This window comes from Hyperoodon ampullatus (assembly GCF_949752795.1).
Source record: "Hyperoodon ampullatus genome assembly, chromosome: 4".
NCBI classification, from domain to species: domain Eukaryota; kingdom Metazoa; phylum Chordata; class Mammalia; order Artiodactyla; family Ziphiidae; genus Hyperoodon; species Hyperoodon ampullatus.
The window spans coordinates 85,302,135-85,324,120 of NC_136917.1; the positions used below are offsets into that span (position 1 = coordinate 85,302,135).

At 36.5% G+C, this 21,986-nt stretch overlaps 1 protein-coding gene across 1 annotated transcript in view; it reads left to right on the forward strand.

The window, feature by feature from the left end:
• Positions 1–4,649: 4,649 nt before the first annotated feature.
• The window catches only part of TMEM232 (transmembrane protein 232), a gene marked incomplete at both ends in the record, with an annotated part of 245,982 nt that continues 228,645 nt past the window's right edge, over positions 4,650–21,986 (forward strand). The window contains 1 exon segment of the mRNA XM_079701591.1: positions 4,650–4,717. Coding sequence (XP_079557717.1) covers positions 4,650–4,717 — 68 coding nt within the window.

Sequence of the window (21,986 nt, forward strand, 5' to 3'; positions counted from 1 at the left end):
AGACATAATCTGTGCTGGAAACAGAATTTAAAGTAAGCTGTTGATTCCTGCACTTGCACACTTATCTATTACTGATAAGGAGACTTTACAGAGGCAGGGAGACAAGCCAAGGGAGGAATGTCATAATAAATGAAAACGACATTTATTTCTAGAAGGGATGGTAGACAGAGTCAGTAACTATAGAAGGATCAATGAGATCAGTACTGAAAAACTCATAATTGAATTGTCCACCTGGAGATGATTGTCAGCCTTGGAAAGATTATCTCAGCATTGGGATAACAGAATTCCAGACGTGTTTTGTGCACTGGAATAAATATAAGGGTAAATATCATTTAATATAAAAATAACGTCTGATGTAAGTAAAAGGTAAAACAAGCTGTTTATTTGCCCACTTCAGATAAATATGCAAGGTAAATATTCACAATCTATTTAAATTATTGAAAATCATCTCTGGAAGGTGGTAGAGAAAACATGAGTCACTGCAGATCATACTCTTTAGTGGAATGCTGTATATGCTAAGAAATTAGAGCAAGAGAAGAGGCAGGTCTTAGAATAGTTGATGTCAAAAATGATGATTTTTTTAAAATTAATTAATTTATCTTTGGCTGCGTTGGGTCTCCGTTGCTGCGCGCGGGCTTTCTCTAGTTGCGGTGCGCAGGCTTCTTATTGCTGTGGCTTTTCTCGTTGCACAGCACAGCCTCTAGGCGCGCGGGCTTCAGTAGTTGTGGCTCGCGGGCTCGAGAGCTCTAGAGTGCAGGCTCAGTAATTGTGGCACATGGGCTTAGTGGCTCCACAGCACATGGGATCTTCCCGGACCAGGGCTCGAACCCGTGTCCCCTGCATTGGCAGGCGGATTCTTAACCACTGTGGCACCAGGGAAGTCCCTGATTTTTTTTTTTAACCTTTCTTTTCAGAATTTGAGGGAAGACTTTATCTAAAGAGATCAATTTTAAGATCTTTTGATCCAGTCTTTAAGATCAGTTTTATTCACATAAGATTTTGTTTCCATTTCAATCCACAAACTCGGTCAGTACCCTGCATCTTTGGGTACCATAGAGAATAAAAGGATATTTAAATTGTAAAGATCTATTTAACTTATAAAAAAGCTCATTTTTACATTTACATCACATTTTGCTAATTCAGGAAACATGATTATTTCTTGACAGTGATCTAAATGTGAAATAATCCAATTTAACAAGTCCATTTTAATCTCTTTACATTTAATTGTGATTTCCCAGCAGTATAAATGAAATGAGTTTTTGTATTTGATAGCATAAAACTAAAAATAATTTGGCCTAACTTTAATTTTCTATTCCTGTTTTAAGGTGATCTGGGTGTTACTGGCTCTGGTCCTTGGACTCTTAAATCAATAGAAATTGATGAGGCCAGATGAAGAATTCAGGCAGCACAAGGGAGTGAAAACAAAAACAGGCGCCCTTGCTCACTTTCCCAGAGGAGGGTGGGCAGGTTCCTTAAGTGGGGTGAGGGTTAGGGGCGGATCCGTGGGTGGGGCTGGAGGGGTGGCTTAGGTCTCCTGCCCACCCCCTTGGTGGTGCTGTGTGCAGGGATCATGCATGGGTACCCTGCTTTTCCTCTTGGCACCTCAGAGATGACAGTTGATTTGTGGCCTTTTTGTATCTAATTGTTCATAATTTGCCCCAAATGTGCATGCATGCAGTTATTTTTAGTCCCTTATAATTTCTTTGTATTCTTTTGCTGGAGATGTTTGTCCAGGTGCAAGCACTGCAGTGAAGGGTACCAGGTCCCCCACTGTCTCATAAGGTTACTAAAGAGCATGAGACAGGCAACTGTGTTTGTCCCCTTCTATACAATTTGGAAGTCAACATCACTACATATAACTGTCCTGGGGAGGCATAAAAATGGTACAGATGATCTCTCCTGTAGGCTTTAATAAATGGTTCAAAAAACCATTTTATCAAATAGTGTATTAGAAGCTGAATGTTTTAGCTTGACTAATGATTAATATGTGTGACTCTGGTTATATTAATACAGTGCAAAAAAGCCCTGCTGCACATACGATCATAGTAACAATAACAATTCCTTGATGATGACTTAAGGTTTTGGAAGGTACTGAGAATTTGAAGAATATTCTTATGGAAAGACTAAAACTTTTGTGAAAGTTGATAACATTTTTATGTTCTATTTTTTGAGGGTTTTTTTTGGCGGGGGGAGAAGGGAAGTCATTTTAAATCTTATTTTCTTTGTTTAGTTACCTGACTGAGCGTTTAATTCCAATATCTCTATGGGGGACATTTCTGAAGACTCTGATCTTTTCTTTTCGGAAATTTGAGATTATTTGGTTACTGTTTCTTTTACTCTTAGTCAAAAGCAATCATAACTAATAAAATACATTAGGGAGTCTTATTATCTCTCTCATATATCACAGTACTATTCAAATAGTGGTTCGTAAACTAGTGTTCGTTAAGCACTTTTACTCCCAAGGTAGGTACTCCTAAGATACGCCAGAAATCGAAAGTAAGCATGTCTTTTACAGCAATTTGACATTTTCTACCCATCCAGTCTGGGGAAGTCTCATCAACAGGGTGTTGTGGAACTTGCATGTTGAGTAGATGGTGCGAATACCCACCACTTTTACCCACAGATGTGAGAACTCTTTGGATAGTAGGTTCAGTGATCAAGGGAGAATTTCTAAAATAATTAGTCTCTAACTTTTGCAATTTCAAAAAGTATGACTAATCATAGTCAGTCCTCTGAAATATATCAGGAGACAGCTAAAAGCTCTAGGTCAATATGCCTAACACAAGCACATAAAGACCCATTTGCCTTCAATTCACTTTCCCATCAATTATTTTCCTCTGGGTGGCCTGTACTTTTTATTTTCTATTCATTTGGCATTAAATGTTTTAAATTTATCTAAGAGTATGTCTGACTGACGTTTGTATTTCTAAGCTCTATTTCTGAAATATGTAATGTTTTATGAGTGCTGGGGTTCCTTCGTCTTTTGCAGAGTTTGTCTACCTAGTCTACTTAAACATCTATCTTCATAATTTTATATGATTCATAATGAATACTTATGTACTTGTGTAATTTGTAACATTTATTACTAGATTTATCAAATTGTTTCTACATCTTTATTCTGTGTTTACATGTATTTTATCATGAATTCATTAATAATTGTTTGCAGTTATTTTCCTAAGTGCCTTTTAAGATGGAAATATTCAATGTGATGTTAACTGTTAAAAAAAAAGAAACTCCTGAATATATCAATCCTACTTGAAAATAACTTGTATTTTATATTAAAGTTAGGCCAACTCTGAATGATATCCCTGTAATAGCTCAGTGCAGCTGCTGACTTAAAAATGCATTTGCTCTATATCCTAATGGATATAGATTATAAGAAGCAGACCTTGCTGTAACCAATAGCAATAGATAATGATGTTTTATGTTTATAATCTGTTTTGCTGGATATTTTCCCATTGCCCCTCCAGATCTACCTTCCATCCTTCTCCACTTTGCCCTGAACCTTCTGGCTTCTAGTTTGGTTTAGCAAATGGGAAGCACAGGTAGATGACTGGAGTGGAGTGCAGGAAGACTCCTTCTTAGCAGGCAGCCTCAGATCGGTTGCATCTCTCCACCAAAGGCCAAAGATTTTTATTAAGCACCACTCTCCTACAGCTGTTCTTTCTGGGTTTCTGTTCCCCTTAGTCCCGAGAGTAGTGACAGTTCACCCTCTTCTTGCCTACCCCTGAGGATGGCACCATCTTGGGTTTTTTTAAACTATATATTTTTTTCTTGAATAACTCTGCCCACATCTTTGGAAAGTCTCTTTATTCAGTTACCCCATTTGAGGGTGCTGTTTCCTGCCAGAACCTTGACTCATCAGTTTTAAAAATTGGCTATCTTAAAAAATGAAATGAAAAATAATTCAATGTAAGTCTGACTATCCAATTACTTCATTACGTGTTTGATACTCTGCTAAACACAGGTAGTATGTCCTAGTTTTGGTCATACTCATAAATGTGCTCAGATATACTTCAAGAGGGAAATAAATCTGGATGTGAAAGCAAGCAGAGGAAGCGTAATCTAAATGGCAAAAAACAGACATAAAAAGTACTTTACCATGCTTTCTGTTTTTTTTTTTAAAGTTACTTGTAATCTAATGATTATCACAAGCACTTAGGTAAAGCTTCCCATATACCAGGTTCTTTTCTAACCTATCTACATACATTGAGCTATTTATTTCTTCCCACAACTCTATAAGGAGGTACTATTCCCATTGTACAAGTGAGGAGACAGTCACAGTTAAGTAAATCAGTTAGTCTGGTTGTATTCTCTTAACTACTATGCTGTGCTGTTCTTTCAGTGGTTTTGCTGATAAAACTGTTAAGTATAATAAAGACTGAATATTATATGAAAGGATAAGTTTATAATAGTAACATCATAGAAATAACATGGACTTTCAGTTCAAAGTTGGGTTTGACTCCTAGGTCTGACCGTTTAAATTCTTCCTTAATATAATTTTGCCTTTAAGCTTGATTTTTTTTGTTGTTGCCACCCTTTTCCCCATAAATCATGAATTTGTGTGACGTGCATTATTTGGTACTGTGAGTGCATTTGTATTCTAATATAAAATTTAATATTTCTCTTTAGGTTTACGATCTGTGAACATGCCTGCTAACAAATCATCTGTGATTAATAAATATGGAGTAGTATCTTCCTCTTATGAAAAATCAAAGTAAGTTTGAAAAAAATTTCATATTGTTAAAGTAGTAGACCCATATATATTGTAGAATTTAGAAGGTTACAGAAAATTGAACAGTAAAAAATAATCACTCATAGTTTGATATCTAAGAATAAAAATGTTAAGGTTTACTATTTTATAAATAAATAGCTTTGGAATGATTTTTTGTAATGATTATTTGTAAAGATCATATATTTATAAAATTTTGAATTCTATACTTTTTAAACTAAGCATTTTTTCTATAATCAGTGTTTTTTTAAAATTAGTTAATTAATTTTTGGCTGCGTTAGGTCTTTGTTGCTGTGCGTGGGCTTTCCCTAGTTGCGGCGAGCGGGGGCTACCCTTTGTTGCAGTGCGTGCGCACCTCTTGCAGTGGCTTCTCTTGTTGTGGAGCACGGGCTCTAGGCACATGGGCTTCAGTAGTTGTGGTGCATGGGCTTAGTGGTTCCAAGGCATGTGGGATCTTCCCAGATCAGGGCTCAAACCCGTGTCCCCTGCATTGGCAGGTGCATTCTTAACCACTGTGCCACCAGGGAAGTCCCTATAATCATAGTCTCTCTTTTTTTAAAAATTAATTAATTAATTTTTAACTTTTTAATTGGAGTATAATTGCTTTACAATGGTGTGTTAGTTTCTGCTTTGTAACAAAGTGAATCAGTTATACATATACCTGTGTTCCCATATCTCTTCCCTCTTGCATCTCCCTCCCTCCCACCCTCCCTCTCCCACCCCTCTAGGTGGTCACAAACCACAGAGCTGATCTCCCTGTGCTATGCGGCTGCTTCCCACTAGCTATCTATTTTACGTTTGGTAGTGTATATATGTCCATGCCACTCTCTCACTTTGTCACAGCTTACCCTTCCCCCTCCCCATATCCTCAAGTCCATTCTCTAGTAGGTCTGTGTCTTTATTCCTGTCTTACCCCTAGGTTCTTCATGACATTTTTTTTCTTAAATTCCATATATATGTGTTAGCATACGGTATTTGTCTTTCTCTTTCTGACTTACTTCACTCTGTATGACAGACTCTAGGTCCATCCACCTCACTACAAATAACTCAATTTCGTTTCTTTTTATGGCTGAGTAATATTCCATTGTACACATGTGCCACATCTTCTTTATCCATTCATCCAATGATGGACACTTAGGTTGTTTCCATCTCCTGGCTGTTGTAAATAGAGCTGCAATGAACATTTTGGTACATGTCTCTTTTTGAATTATGGTTTTCTCAGGGTATATGCCCAGTAGTGGAATTGCTGGGTCATATGGTAGTTCTATTTGTAGTTTTTTTAAGGAACCTCCATACTGTTCTCCATAGTGGCTGTACCATTTTACATTCCCTCCAACAGTGTAGGATGGTTCCCTTTTCTCCACACCCTCTCCAGCATTTATTGTTTGTAGATTTTAAATCATAGTCTTTTAATTTGCCATAATAATCCATGAAATGCATGAGAGAAAGTATTCAATAACTACTGAATTGTGAAGCATTTTAGTTATTTCTAAGTGCTTGTCTATTTCAAATTAAACCACGATAGAATATTTTTCTGCATTTCAAATTATTTCCTTGGGATAAAGTTTCTGAAATTAAGTTACTAGATCAAAGTTTGTTGATAATTTAAAAATTGATTGTGATTTTAAGAAATTTTTACAAACTTAAAGAACATGATAGAATACATAATAAAACTTATGTGTTGACATATTGTTATGTTTGATTCCAATATTTTTCTTTAATAAAGAATAGATCAGCAGATAAACTTGAAGCTCTTTGACCACATGTCCTTCCAATTATAGTAATTGTGGCATATATTATTTCCATTCATCTTTGTACTTTAACATACAAGAATGTAAAATTGCATTTTCCTGGGCTTCCCTGGTGGTGCAGTGGTTAAGAATCCGCCTACCAATGCAGGTGACATGGGTTTGAGCCCTGGTCTGGGAAGATCCCACATGCTGCAGAGCAGCTAAGCCCGTGCGCCACAACTACTGAGCCTGCTCTCTAGAGCCCGTGAGCCACAGCTACTGAAGCCTGCTTGCCTAGAGCCCGTGCTCCGCAACAAGAGAAGCCACCGCAATGAGAAGCCTGCGCACCGCAATGAAAAGTAGCCCCTGCTCGCCGCAACTAGAGAAAGCCTGCGCGCCGCAACGAAGACCCAACGCAACCAAAAAATAATAATAATAACTTAAAAAAATTGTATTTTCCAGTCTATTTCCTAAAGTACATAACTAGGAATGGAATTGTTGTATATGCCATTTAGTAAACAGAACTTATTAATTCTGTCTAATGATTAGTCATTTTTGTATTTTGGTTATAAAATCTGTCTCTACCACAAGATCATGTAGATATTGTTATACATCATTTTTAAAAAAAATCTTACTGTTTTATCTTTAATACATATGGAAATGATTTTTGTTAGTGGTGTTAAGCGCAGGTCCAGTTTCCCTTTTTTTAATGTACATACCAGCTTGATCAACGCCATGTATTGAAAAGAACATCCTTCTTCACTATTTCTCTAGTACAACAATTATGTAAATCAAGTGTCCACATATAGTGGGTATGTTTCTGGGCTCTCTTTTCTGTTTCACTGGCCTCCCTTTTTAATGTTAATACCACACTACTTTAATGACTGTCACTTAGTGATAACATTTAATAGTCAACATAGATTTTTCCAAGTTTCTTCTTCTTCAGTGATATCCTGCATATTCTATTTAAAAATTTAAAAAAATTTATTGAGGTGTAGTTGACTGCAATATTAGTTTCAGGTGTAGAACATAGTGGTTCAAAATTTTTAGAGATTATACTGCTTTTAAAGTTTTTTTATTTATATTCCCTGTGCTGTACAATATATCCTGGTAGCTTATTTACTTTATACATAGTAGTTTGTATGTCTTAATCCCCTACCTCTATCTTGCCCCTACCTCCTTTCTTCTCCTCACTAGTAATCTCTAGTTTGTTCTCTATATCTGTGAGTCTGTTTCTGTTTTGTTACGTTTATGTTTATTTTTTATTCTCCAAATATAAGTGATAACATACAGTATTTGTCTCTCTCTGACTTATTTCACTAAGCATAATAACCTCCAGGTTCATCCATGTTGCAAACAGCAATGTTTCATTAATTTTTATGGCTGAGTAGTAGTCCATTATATGTATATACCACATATTCTTTATCCATTCATCTATTGATGAACACTTAGGTTGCTTTCATATCTTGGTTGTTGTAAATGCTGCCAGTGAACATTGAGGTGAATGTATCTTTTCAAATTAGTATTTTGGGGGAATTCCCTGGTGATCCAGTGATTAGGACTCTGCGCTTTCACTGTCAAGGGTGCGGTTCCGTCCCTGGTTGGGGAACTAAGATCCCACAAGCCACGTGGGTTGGCTAAAAAAAAACAAAAAAAAAACAAAAGAGGGCTTCCCTGGTGGCGCAGTGGTTGAGAGTCCGCCTGCCGATGCGGGGGACGCGGGTTCGTGCCCCGGTCTGGGAGGATCCCGCGTGCCGCGGAGCGGCTTGGCCCGTGAGCCATGGCCATTGAGCCTGCGTGTCCGGAGCCTGTGCTCCGCGACGGGAGGGGCCACAGCAGTGAGAGGCCCACATACCGCAAAAAAAAAAAAAAAACCAAAAAAAAACAAAAGAAAAACCAAACAATGCCGGAACAAGTCAGTGTTTTCATTTTCTTTAGATGTATACCTGGGAGTGGAATTGCTTGATCATGTGGTAGTTCTTCTTTTAGTTTTTTGAGGAACTTCCACATTGTTTTTCACAGTGGCTGCACCAATTTACATTCCTACCAACATTGTACAAGGGTTTCCTTTTCTCCACATCCTCGCCAACATTTGTTATTTGTGGTCTTTTTGATGATAGACATTCAGACAAGTGTGAGGTGATACCTCATTGTAGTTTTGATCTGCATTTCTCTGATTAGGGCTATTAAGCATCTTTTCATGTGCCTGTTGGCCATCTGTATGTCTTCTTTGGAAAAATGTCTATTCAGGTCTTCTGCATATTTTTTAATCAAGATGTTTGGCTTTTTTGATAATTGAGTTATATGAGCTGCTTATGTATTTTGGATATTAACCCTTTATCAGTCATATCATTTGCAAATATTTTCTCCTATTCAGTAGGTTGTTGTTTCTTATTGTTGATGGTTTCCTTTGTTGGGCAAAAGTTTTTAAGTTTAATTAGGTTCCATTTGTTTATTTTTGCTTTTGTTTCCTTTGCCTTAGGAGAAATATCCAAAAAAATATTGCAACAATTTATGTTAAAGAGTTTTCTGCCTATGTTTTCTTCTAGGAGTTTTACAGTTTCCACTCTTACATTTAGGTCTTTAATCCATTTTGAATTAATTTTGTTTATGGTGTGAGAAAATGTTTAATTTCATTCTTTTATATGTGGCTGTCCGGTTTTCCCAGCATCACTTATTAAAGAGACTGTCTTTTCCCCATTGCGTATTCTTGTCTCCTTTGTCATAGATTAGTTGGCCATAAGTGCATGGGATTATTTCTGGGTTCTCTATTCTTTTCCATTGATCTATGTGTCTGTTTTTGTGCCAATACCATGCTATTTTGATTACTGTAGATTTGTAGTTTTGTCTGTGAAGTCAGGCAGTGTGACACCTCCAGCTCCATTCTTCTTTCTCAAGATTGTTTTGGCTATTCAGGGTCTCTTGTATTTCCATACAAATTTTAAAATTATTTGTTCTAATGTGAAAATTGCCATTGGTATTTTGATATGGATTGCAATGAATCTGTAGATTGCCTTGGGTATTTTGGTCATTTTCACAATATTAATTCTTCTAATCCATAAACACAGTATATCTTTCTATCTGTGTCATCTTTAATTTCTTTCATCAGTGTCTTAGTTTTCCCAGTACAGGTCTTTTATCTTCTTAGTTAGATGTAAGTTTTTATAGAGGTACTGTCTATCTTTTCTTAGATTTCTTCCTCTGTATTTGGTATTTGTGAGCCTGCTGTAAGTTTTATGCACATATTTTAAAAAATGTCTTCTCTAGCTGCTGCCAGAAGAAAGACAATTGATTTTTGTGTATTGATTTTACATATGGAAATACTGCTAAATTCTCTTATTAATTCTAAACATGTTTATCTCAGTCTCAATTTAAAAAGAATAAACATTTCATGATTAAGCATGATCTTTTTTGAAACCTTATCTGACACTTAAATTGTATTTTGTGTGTTTTTTTTTAATCTCATTAGACTTCATTACTATTTTAAGCAGTTAATTTTCCTTTATATTTTATTTATTGTTCATCACTTTCCTTGCTTTTCATTCTTTGTTACTTCTTAGATCTGGTTTTTCTTTTGCCCGATGTACAACTTTTTGTTTTGGCCATGCTGCGCAGCATGTGGGGATCCTAGTTCCCCAACCAGGGATCAAACCTGTGCCCCCTGCAGTGGAAGCGTGGAGTCTTAACCACTGGACTGCCAGGGAAGCCCCAGATGTACAACTTTTTGAACTTTGCTTAGTGAGATTTCGTTGTTGAGAAAAATCTTAGTTTTTCTTAGTCTGAATATACCTTTATTTTATTCTTATTTTTGGAAGAAATTTAAAACTGAACATGGAATTGTCTTTGGTCTGTTATAACTTTTATTGTTTTTTCCCACCAGAACATTGATGATATCGTTCCACTAACAGCTTCCATTAGTGCTGTTGGGAAGTTAGCTGAAATTTTGATGCTATTTCTTTAAAGTTTAATGTGTTTTCCCCAACTTTGGGTGCTTCAAAAAATTTCTTATTCTCTTGTATTCTGCAATTTTACTATGTTGTGTTAGAATGTATTTTTAAAAATATTCTACTTGGATTTCTTGCACCTTTTGTATCTGTGGACTGTGTCTCTTATCATTCCTGAAAAAATATCAGATATTGTTCCTTTAGATATTACCTTGACAACCCATTCTCTCTTTTCTCTTCTTCTGAGACTGTTGATTGAATGTATATTAGACGATCTCATTTTATATTTCATATCTTTTATTTTGTCTCCATTTTCTATATATTCGTCTCTACTGTATTTTGAATAATTTATTCTGATATGTGCTCTGTTTTCCCATGACTAACTCTCTCTTGTTACCAATTTATACATTGAATTTTAAAAACTATATCTTACATTTCTAGCAATTCATTTATTTTTCTTCAAATCTTCTGTGTAGACTTATAGTTTCTGGTTGCCTGTACATACTTTTGAGCATATTGTGGAAATAAGTATGATGGTTTTATAATTTGTGTTGATCCAATGAATGGGGTATAAATCTATGTTGAGACTAATCTTCTCAGATATATATATATATCTATATATATATATATCTATATATGTGTGTGTGTGTGTATTTTTTTTTCTTTCTCTTTCCTTCTCTGTGGAGCAGCAAGGCGGCCTTTTCTACAGCTCCCTGAGGTTGGGAGAAGGGATAGCAATTAGTTCTGATTGCTCTTACCTCGGATATTTAGTCAATGTGGAGGGAGTCTCCTATAACTTTTCCCCACCTTGAAAATCCTGGATTTTTTTTTTCTTACTGTGCAGTCATTTAGAAAACATGCTTTGTTTTGTATCAGTGGCCTCTTGTATCAAGGTAAACCAGATTCTGCCCCTGGCATCAGCTGTTTGAGATGAAGCGGAGATCTTGATATCTTGCATGAAAAGACATTACGTTTGGTTTTTTAACGTGTTGCCTGAATTGTCATAGACCTTGTACTGTATTTGCTTCACTTATTCTTCTTAGAAACAAGAGCTTTGCAGGCTTAGTGTGGGTTCTGTTGGAGATGCATGTAGGGCTCCATGTAAATCCTTCAAGTGAGGTACTGAAGTCCACCCATTTCTGGACCAAAGGTTATTTTATATCTTTCTCACAGAAGCTGCTCTTGAGGGTTTTTTTTTTTTTTTTTTTTTTTAATCTGGAGACTGTAGTCTTCAAAGCTTCCTGAAATGTCAAAGCCTGAAATTTTTCCTTTTTATTAATGTTTTTGACTTTTATATTTAGTAAAATGTGCTCTACAAATGTGCTCTAAATATTTAAAATATTATATATTTATAGTATATATGTATATAATGATTTTGATGTATATACATTTATAATACCATATAGCTCTATAGTGTGGGCTCTAAATTTGTGCTGCCAGAAGCAGGAAGAAACTTTTCTACACTCATATTTATATTCTTGTCATTTGTTTATTTGATCTGTGATCTGTAGTCTTTTTCAATTATCTGAATTACTATAATCTTTTAAGTGAAATTCTAATGGTTGAGACCTTGTAATTAAGCCTGTTAATTTTAACCTAGGACATCTGTACTTGTAGCATTTGGGTTGGCTACAAATGATTTAGCCAAAAATATGGTAATTTAGGAGCTGGGAGGCCATAACGAGCATGAACACATTCAGTATATGTTGCAGTGTAATTTCCTTTAGGATGAATTACCCCAAATGCGATATCAGCAGCTACTTATGAGATTATCTGTATAAAGTAAGTAGGATCTTGCAAGATCTTAGAAACCACAGTCCTCTTATACTTGTGTGTACACCACTGTCTTGGCTCAAATCTGTAAATGGCAGGATATGAGAAGAGGATTAATATTTTAATACTAGATTTGTGGTATACAAATTCAATTCAGTGAAGCTGGAAAAAAAAAAAAAAAGGAAAATGAGGCAAAAAGGCTCAATGTATTACCACCCTGATCACTAAATCACAACTTGCCTTAAAGAGACACAGCAGAGCCTTTTCTATACTTGACATTTGGAATTTATCAAGACAGATTTCAAGAAAAAACTCTCAAAATGGACCATAAAATGGAGACTCAAGGAGGGGTATTGATCTCCTCTGCTCCCTCCTGTCCAGCATTTTCCTTGGTCAAGATTCACCCCAGAGGTGCTCACTCATCCATACTTCCAAGTTGTGTCACCCAGCCCTTGCTACTCCAAATGTGCAAGGGGAGGGGCAGCTCAGTGTTTGGGGGCATGAAGGTTATGCAGGCATCAAGTCAGTCTGAGACTCTGCACAATGTTTATGTCCAGTGCAGCCACTAATCATGAAGGCCTTCATTTGGGGGAATGTTTTCAGACATCAGATTTTTCTTACCTCTAAACTCAACTCAGTGTCAGTTATTCATGGCTTAATCTAGAGGAAAAAGTAGAGTCGTTGCCCAAGTGTTCTATAATAGTTATTCAGTCTTTAGTCTTCCATTGTCCTGGGAAACATGTTTTCCTACAATTATCCTTTTATGTTTTGAAAACTCTTTAGATCTGGGATGTTTTCAAGTCTGTTTCTCACCATGCTGCACCCCCAACACATTCACCAAAGCACTAAACTTTTCATTAGCTATGGAAGGAGGCACATCATATCCCAAATGTTGTCCATTACCCCCTTTATCCTCATAGAAAGCTGATGTTGTCAGGATCACAAAAAAGTGATGCTCTAATGAAATGAGTCTTTCCTCCATGGCCTGCCATTTGTTTCAAAAAGGATATCATTGAAAGTTAGTCCCATAGAGCACCAATGATGATGATCTGAGGAACTATCAGTCAGTACTTAATGAGTGGCAATTTGTGCTAGTATTTCAGTCTATTTATGATAAACTATGATCACCAATGCAAAGACTGCTAATTGTCCCTTCTCCCATACCAATTTTCTCCTTTTGTATTAATAGAAGTTGTATTTGGACACATGAGCAACCATTAAAGAATACAGTTCTCAGCTTCCGTTGCTTCTAGATGTGGTCATGGGTATAATCCTGGCCAATGATGTATTAGCAGAAGTGATATGTACCACTGGCATTTTGTGCCCTTTTAAAAGGAGTAGTATGTTTTCCTGTTCCTCTCCGTGTCTCTTCCTTTTAGTTGGAATGAGGATGTGATTGCAGCAGCTGGAGCAGACATCTTAGACCATGAAATGAAAGTTGAGAATAGCAGAGTAACCAGGTATAAAATGTCAGATACCAATATCCTGGAACTGCCATATCAAGCCTGGATTGCTTATCTTGGTCTTCCGCATGAAAGAGAAATGAAGGTCTATCTTGATTAATTTATCATAATCTTGTCCTTCTAATAGCAGTTAAACTGGTTTCCTCACCCTTGAAATAAATGTTTCTGGGTGTTTTTTGAGGTGAATCTTCTAGAATGAAGCCTCCAAGCAGTGCTCCATAGCTTTGGTTATCACATCAGCTTTATTCTGTTGCCAGATGACTCATTTACTATGCAACTAAGAATTAATTTGTTTTTAAGCCTTGATCCAGTTGGATAAGTAGGGAAGGGTTGGCTATAATGGCCCACATCCTAGGGGATTGTTCCAAAACATAGTGAAAGGATGATTATTCCCTTGCTCATGTACAGTACTGAAATTATTGTTTTTCTTATTAATATTCCTCCACTGACCCTGCTGTGTTCACTCAGACTTGCTGACCCCACTTCCTAACATCTCTATCTCCACCTGAGCCAGCTGATTCTTAGGGTTCTCTGGCAGACACCCAAGTTACAGAAGGCGAACAAGTGCTGCCGGGTTCTACTCCATTTCCTTCTTGGAGATACTGCTACCCTTACAATTTTGGTGAGATCTTCCCCAAGAAGGAGTGTCCTTGATTTCATCAAACCATTCTTTGTGGAATTAGAGGAAGATGAACCCATTTTCAACTTCTCTTTGAAGAGACAAAGTTCGAAATTCTTCTCTAAGCAAAAGAATGCAGGCAGAGGTTATCTATCTTTAGTAGTTAAATATGTCACCTTGGGCACTGTTACCCATGCCAGCCAGTCAGTCCTTTCTGGTATTAATAATTACATTTAAAAAGAGATGACATTAAACTTTAGAAGTCTAGTTGTTTCTTACAGACCACCTTGAAAGGACCACTGACTGTTAAATGCAGAATAGAATGGTTGCAAATAGAAGAACATTCATTAGGAAAGGGACTAGGTTTTTATTCTTGTAAATATTTTTTTTAGCCTTCAGTTTCTTCCAACTGGTTTTCTGTTCAAAATTCAGTCTCTATTAACAGCCCCCTTGCCCCTTATCTGTTTAGAGTTCTCTTTATTCGCAACTACCAAGAAGGAGGGTTTGCGTTTTCAGGACTTAAGACAGTATTCCATTTGCTAAGACTGAATCAAAATTTAAGATCTAAAGAAAAACAAGGACCTAATAAAAGAATATATCAAACCATAGATATGATGTTTTCAGAAGTGAATCTGAGTGGCAATTTCTGGCCTCATACCATAAAGCCTGTTGGATATCCACAATATGAAAATGCTGTAATCAATTACACAGGTATTAGGAACGACAAAATATATTTTCAGTGTCTGACTTCAAAAGCCCATACCCAAGATCAGTGTATCACGGATGATAAATTTAGGGGAGGCATTTATAGAGTAAATTTATATATATGGCCATTATCACCGACTCTTTTTTTGACCACACTGAGCGGCACGTGTGATCTTAATTCCCCCACCAGGGATTGAACCCATGTCCCCTGAAGTGGAAGTGCAGAGCCCTAACCACTGGGCTGCCAGGAAATTCCCACCAACTCTTTATGCCTTTCAGGTTAATAAATCTGTTCCTGAATTCCTTACACATTCAGTTGTATCATATACATACCTGAAAGGACTAGACTGTTCTCTAATTGTGCTGGTACTTCTGGTTTTTAGGAAGTACCAGCCAAGTTAGTTGTTATTCAAAATTTCTATCTGTTTCAGTTCCATTTTTTCACCTTCCCATAATACCAAATTTACCAAAGGTATAGCCAGATTAATTTTTTAATTCATCTATTTATTAGCACTATCAAATCTGGTTTCTGTTTTTATTTATCTAGTAAAAGTACTCTCTTAATGATCTCTACTGACTTCCTAAACATTAACTCTAATGATATTTTCACTGTCCTTAGTTTTTATCTCTGCAAGATGTACATTTTTGATCATGGTCTGCATCTTCAATCTATTCTTGCTTGGTATCTCAGTCTAGGATTGTTTGTTTGCATGGAACAGGCACACATTCAGCTTAACTGAAGCAAAAGAAAAATGTAATGGAAGGATGTAGGGCTGTCTTGTGGAACTTGAGAGTGGAAGGTATAACCAGGTCTCATTTATTCATTCAGTGTCTCTAAGAGACAATGGAGATAAAATGATCAACAGGTATAGTCTGTATCTATACTAGACTACAAACTCTGGCTGTACATCAGTAAATCATCCAACAAACATGGATCAGGGCTACGATGGTGAACATATTGCTATAAAACTACATACCCATAAAGAAGAGGCATATAACATTAACTAGTAGTATGTGACAGTTGTATTGCATAATACATGCTGAAAGACCATCATCTGTAAATCACACTTATAAATTAATACGTAAAATATTCTCCATTTTTCCGACAGCCAACAAATAGAGCAATCCCTACCTATGCAGTACCCTTATTATCTAGTTAAATGGTTCCAAAATATATGGAATAAACAGTGAGCATGTTCTATATTCATTAAGTGGGATCAGAGAAAAAATTGCAAAGGAAAAGTAAACAAGATATAATGCAGACAAAGGCATATCATGAAAAACATGACAGAATACTAACATATCTTTTTCTAAAGCTCTGTGCTTTAGGGTATTTTGTTGTCTTGAACAACATTTCAACGAAAGCCACCTCTTGACTCTACATAAACTATCAGCTCTGACATCAACTAATTAGAATTATTAGCTTATTTTTTTTTTTTCCCCGGTGTGCGGGCCTCTCACCGTTGTGGCCTCTACCGTTGCGGAGCACAGGCTCCAGATGCGCAGGCTCAGCGGCCACGGCTCACGGGCCCAGCCACTCCGCGGCATGTGGGATCTTCCCGGACCGGGGCACAAACCTGTGTCCTCTGCATTGGCAGGGGGACTCTCAACCACTGCGCCACCAGGGAAGCCCCTAGAATTATTAGCTTATTATTTAAAATCCCTGAAGAGAAGATTGGATTGGCCTAGGGTGAGCCAGATGTCTATTGTGACCCTATCAGCTATGGCCAAGGTAGGGGAGGATGGAGCCAAATGGTGCTAATGTGGAAGTTAGACCCACTGGCCCAGCAGGGACTATGAGTGATGAACAATTCTCAGAGAAAGAGTTTACACCCCAAATTGTACAAATATTTGAATTCCATTGTAGTATTTCCCTGAATCGCCTATCATATTTACCATTCTTTTCCTCTTGCCTCCTACCTGTAGGATTTGTCCAAAGATCTCCCTTGATTCTTTTTTCTCAGTACTCTTCCTCTTGAGATTTCATAGCTTTGAGTATGTAGGTGAATCTTAAGTCTTTATTTCCAGATCTTATCCACTTAATGTCTGCCTCACAAGTTCACTTAGATTATAGATCTCTCCACTTGGTTGTCTCACAGGTAAATCACAGTCAGTACATCCAGAATGGCACAGATCATCTGCCCAGATTTTTCCATCTAATTGTCTTGATGCCAACTCTCTACTACTAATCATGTTGGCTCAAAACCATAAGATTATCTCTATGTCCACCCTCACAATTTCTTTTCTCACATCTTGGTAGTCATCGAGCCCTATTGATTTAACTTCCAGCTAATCTCTCACATTCATTTACTTTTCGTCATTATTATTGCCCAAACTGTAGTTCAGACCTTTATTACTTACCTAAATTGTTCAAATAATTGTCCAACTTTTTATCAGTAGTCACTCCTCACTCCAAACCATTCAACATCGGACTTTAAGTTTAGTCATCCTGAAGTACAGCTGTAATCTCATCACTCTTCTGCTGAATAATTCTCTTATTTATCAAATAAAACTCAAAAGTCTATGGGTAATATAGAATTGGTGGCCACTGCAACTAAGAGAATCTAAAATAGCAATGATACTTAAAAATAGTTTATTTCTCTGAATATAGTCAGTCCAGAGCTGGTATGGTGATCCAGGATTTAGATTCCTTTTAACTAGCTGGTCTGCTACACATGACTTACTCTTGAGGGCATTTCATGTTCTATCCTGGCTGCTGAAAATCCAGACATCACAGTTGTGCTACATGCAGCAGAATAGAGGAAGGATAGAAGAAGGGTTTATACACTTTTTCAGGAGACTTCCCAGAGCTCTCTGAATTTACTTATGTTTTATTGGCTGAAACCTTAGACATCTGTGCATACCTAACTGCAAGAAAGAATATTTTAGTAAGAAAGGGAGGAGAATAGATACTGATGTAGGTAGCTTTAAGTCTACCACAGACTACCATTCAATGCCATTTGTATGTGTCTCAACCTAACATTTCCATCTTCATTTCCTATCTTGATTTTAAGCATTCTGTCTCTATGCTACATTAAGACTGTTTTTTTTTTTCTTTGTTTCTACTTGTGTTAGGGTAAATTTGAAGCGACTATAAAAAGAGGTCTTAATTTCAGAGGCTTAAGTAAGGTAGAAGTGTATTTATCTGACATATGAATCCAGTGGGTGTAGGCTGACAGGATAGCTCTGCTTTTGCGGTCAGTGAGAAACTCACAACCCTCATTATCTCATAGTTGTACTGATCTGCCTAATCAAAGCCAATTCAGCACCATTTTTGTATTCCAGTCAACTGGAAGGAAGAAAAGTTTTATTCTAGGGAAAGTGGCCTGTCTTTAAGTTAAAGGTGACCTGAAATTTGCATATATTGTATCTCCTCACAACCTGCCAGAAAGACTGGGAAATATAGGCACTAGCTGCGTGATCATGTGACCAGGAAGAAACAGAGAAAAGATTTTGAAAGGATAACTGCCATTCTGTCACATTCTAGTTCCTATCTTCATATCAAGGTACAGCTCAAGTGCCACTTCTGCAATGAAGCTTTTTTGAATCTTTAACCAAAAACAGTAATTCTTATAACTAATAGTTATCCAGTGCTGAATCTATGTAAGGAACTAGACAACGTGTTCCAGTTCATTGTTTTTCAAAATTCTGCAAATTTTGCCCTCATTTCCACAGATGGAAAATTATAGCTCACACAGAGTAAATGATTAAGCAAAGATTATAGCATCAGGAAGTATTGGAATCATGACCTTCTGAACTCGCCACAGGATTTTATTTCCTTTTTTTTTTTCTTCAGTGTGTCTCCTTTATGTTACATCATTTGTGATTTGTCTCACTTCCCTCCTAGAATGTGAATTTACTGAGGCCAGGCCTGATTCCTCTCTTAGCCCTCATTATATCTAGTGAAATATCTTGTATGTGGGAGACTTTCATTAAATGTTTATTGAACAAATGAATTGTCAGCTAAAAAAAAGTTCTGAATTCACAGATAACATAAAGTCATTTGGATTGATATCCGTGCAGTCAGAAGACTTTAGTATATTTCCCTTATATGAAATTGGCATGATGACCTTAATTCATTACCTTTCCACAGGACTGCACTTATATACTTACAGTAGATTACATTTATCTTTGTGAAATCCTTTGATAGTTTAAAGAAATTAGAATGTGTGAAGTTAAGATATATTTTCCTTTCACATGCCTATATTTACTTTTTCAAGTTTCCTTTTGCTTCTTATCATGGGTTGTATTTATCATTAAATAAGTATTAATTTGTATAACCCCTATTTGTGATGGGCAAGAAATAGTTTAAAAAGCTATATTTATTTCCTGTTAAATATTTATTGACATGAGCTGAGGGAGTCCAATTAAGGTACTCAATCTCTGTACAGGAAGCTGGAAAGCATTAGCTTTCCATATTTTTAATGATTCACTACAGGCCTCAACCATACTGAAAGAGAATTGGCAAAACTAAAATTATTTATAAAATATATTCTAAGCATAGAAATTTTATTAGATATTATTTTTACCCTGAGGCTTTACTCTACTTTAAAAATAAAATGATACAAATGCATTTTTCTCTATATCCATTTTCCCTTGGATATAGTGTATGTATTTGTGTGTTTGGAGTGTGTATAGTGTGTGTATTTGTGTGTGTGTGTGTGGGGCACTGTGTCTTTGTGTGTTTGGAGGGGTTTCTGTGGTCGGTGGTAGGGAAATCTGCTTAAACGAGATGGTTTTAATTTGAGTTTCCCTATTTATGATGTTAATCATTGTTTCACATAGTTATTGGCCACACGGATTTCTTCTTTTGTCAATTACCTGTTTAAGCCTCTTCTCTATGTTTCTATTGTTTAGGAGTTCTTCATACATTCTGGTTATATTATGGATATGAGCCCTTTGTCAGTTGGATGTGTTGAAAATATGTTCTTTCCTTTGAAGTTTTGCCTTTTAATTCTCTTCGGATGTCTTTATATAGATATATTTACAAGCAGAGGTGGTAATCAAAATATTTAACTATTGATATAGTGTGGAGATTGATAAATCAGAATAGTGTACACCTACTAAATATCAGGCCTATGTACAAGGATTTAAAAAAATTACAGCATCAGTTAGCATGGCCAAAATTATACTGGAAGTGATGGGAAGTGTCAGTCAATAAAGATATTGTTGCATTTGTTGGGTACATCCATACTACTGCATGTTAGGATCAGTTGAACTTTAATGTCTGATAAATTTAATGAAGAAAGCATGCTACAGTGTTGCATACATGGTTCTATTTACTAAAAACAGTACACATAGGTTGGTTTATATTTGTGAGCATTGAGAAAGATATGAAGGATACACACTGACCCATTAATCTTGGCTATTTCTAATGGGTAGAATTGGAGATGGTAGTGTTGGGATGCATCCCTGAATGTTTGGTTTGTTGTAAACAGCACTGTTATGTTAATACTTTTAAAGAATCTAATTTCTAACGAAAATTAGAAAAATTTAAATGGATAAAGGGACTATCTTATTCCCATAATACTCTGTACAAATGGGAAGACTGAAGCTATTTTGGACACTTCGCGAAGAGTAGATCCATGTCCATCAAAGATATGTCATCCCAGATGACTCTTGAGAAGAGTTTTCAGTCAATCTTTACCATATACATCTAACCTCATATCTCCAAAAGCAAGATAGCAGGTAGTCAAGAATGAAGTTATTCATTTCAAATGCCCAATTCTAGCAGACTTTGTGAGTTCTAACACCTCAACTTCTGCTATACGCTGCTTGAGGGCAAGGTTGTTTGTTGGTTTCACCATTGTAGCCCAGTTCCAAGGTTAGTAGCACCTGATACATAGAGATAGTCAATAAATGCTTACTGATTGAATGACTGAATAAATGCCTACTTTAGGGTGGCAGTTAAAGAGCTGGTCATTTCATTAATTGTTCGTCACTGGGATATCTATTTGGCTCTAGTTTACAGAGCATCATGGTTTTATCTCTGCTTATCCTGTGATCATGTGGCACTGTGATTACTTTTACATACATCTGTCCTCCCAATTGGACTATGAGTCACTCAGAGGCAAAATTTGATTTTTATTCATGTTTTTTTCCTATATGCCACAGAGCAACTAATTCAGTAAATTATAAATACAGTAAGTTGTTGAAAGATGTTTTATTTTCTCAGATCACTCCTTTTAATCGTATGACTCCAACAATTATTTTACCACATAAACAACTCATTGACTCTACTACCCATTTTCTATTCCTCTGATATCACTTTTGATTCCATGCCATTTTAAATGCCATGATACATCATTATAATCACTTTACTCATTCTCTTGCATACAGCCTCAACTTTTCTCAATTCTCTTTGAAATACTTGTCTACCCTCTCTACACTTTGCCCATGGGATCCTTTCCATTCACAAGACTTTAAATGTCATATGTGTGCTAATGACTCAAAAATTGATATATTTAGCCTGAACCTTTCCCCCAAATTCAGACTCATATCTAACTTCTTACTCTGCATCTCCATTTGGATGGCCATGGTCATCTCAAACATAACATGTCCAATACTGAACTTATTCTCTACCCTCACCTCAAATCTGCTCCTCTAGCAACCTTTCCCATCTTGGTAAACAGCAATTCTATCCTTTCCTTTCCGTTACTCAGTTCAATCATGACTCCTTTTTTTTTTTTTTTCTTCCCTCTCATGCCTATTTCTAATTCATTGGGCAGTCTGGTTGGAGCTAATGTCAAAATATATCCATTATCCAAACTCTTCGCTTTAATTACTTTGCTATAATTCTGATCCAAGCCAAATTACCTCTCAGCTAAGTGTATATGTGCTCTCTCCCTTGCTACCTCCCCACACTCCAGCTCTCAACACGACATCAGAATGATCTTGTTAAAATATAAGTTGAATTATGCCACTCATTTTATCAAAACCCTGCAATAGATTCCCATCTCATCCAAAGTTAGTATGGCTCCTTGTCACCTCTCTGACCTTACTACATACATCTTTTCTGTC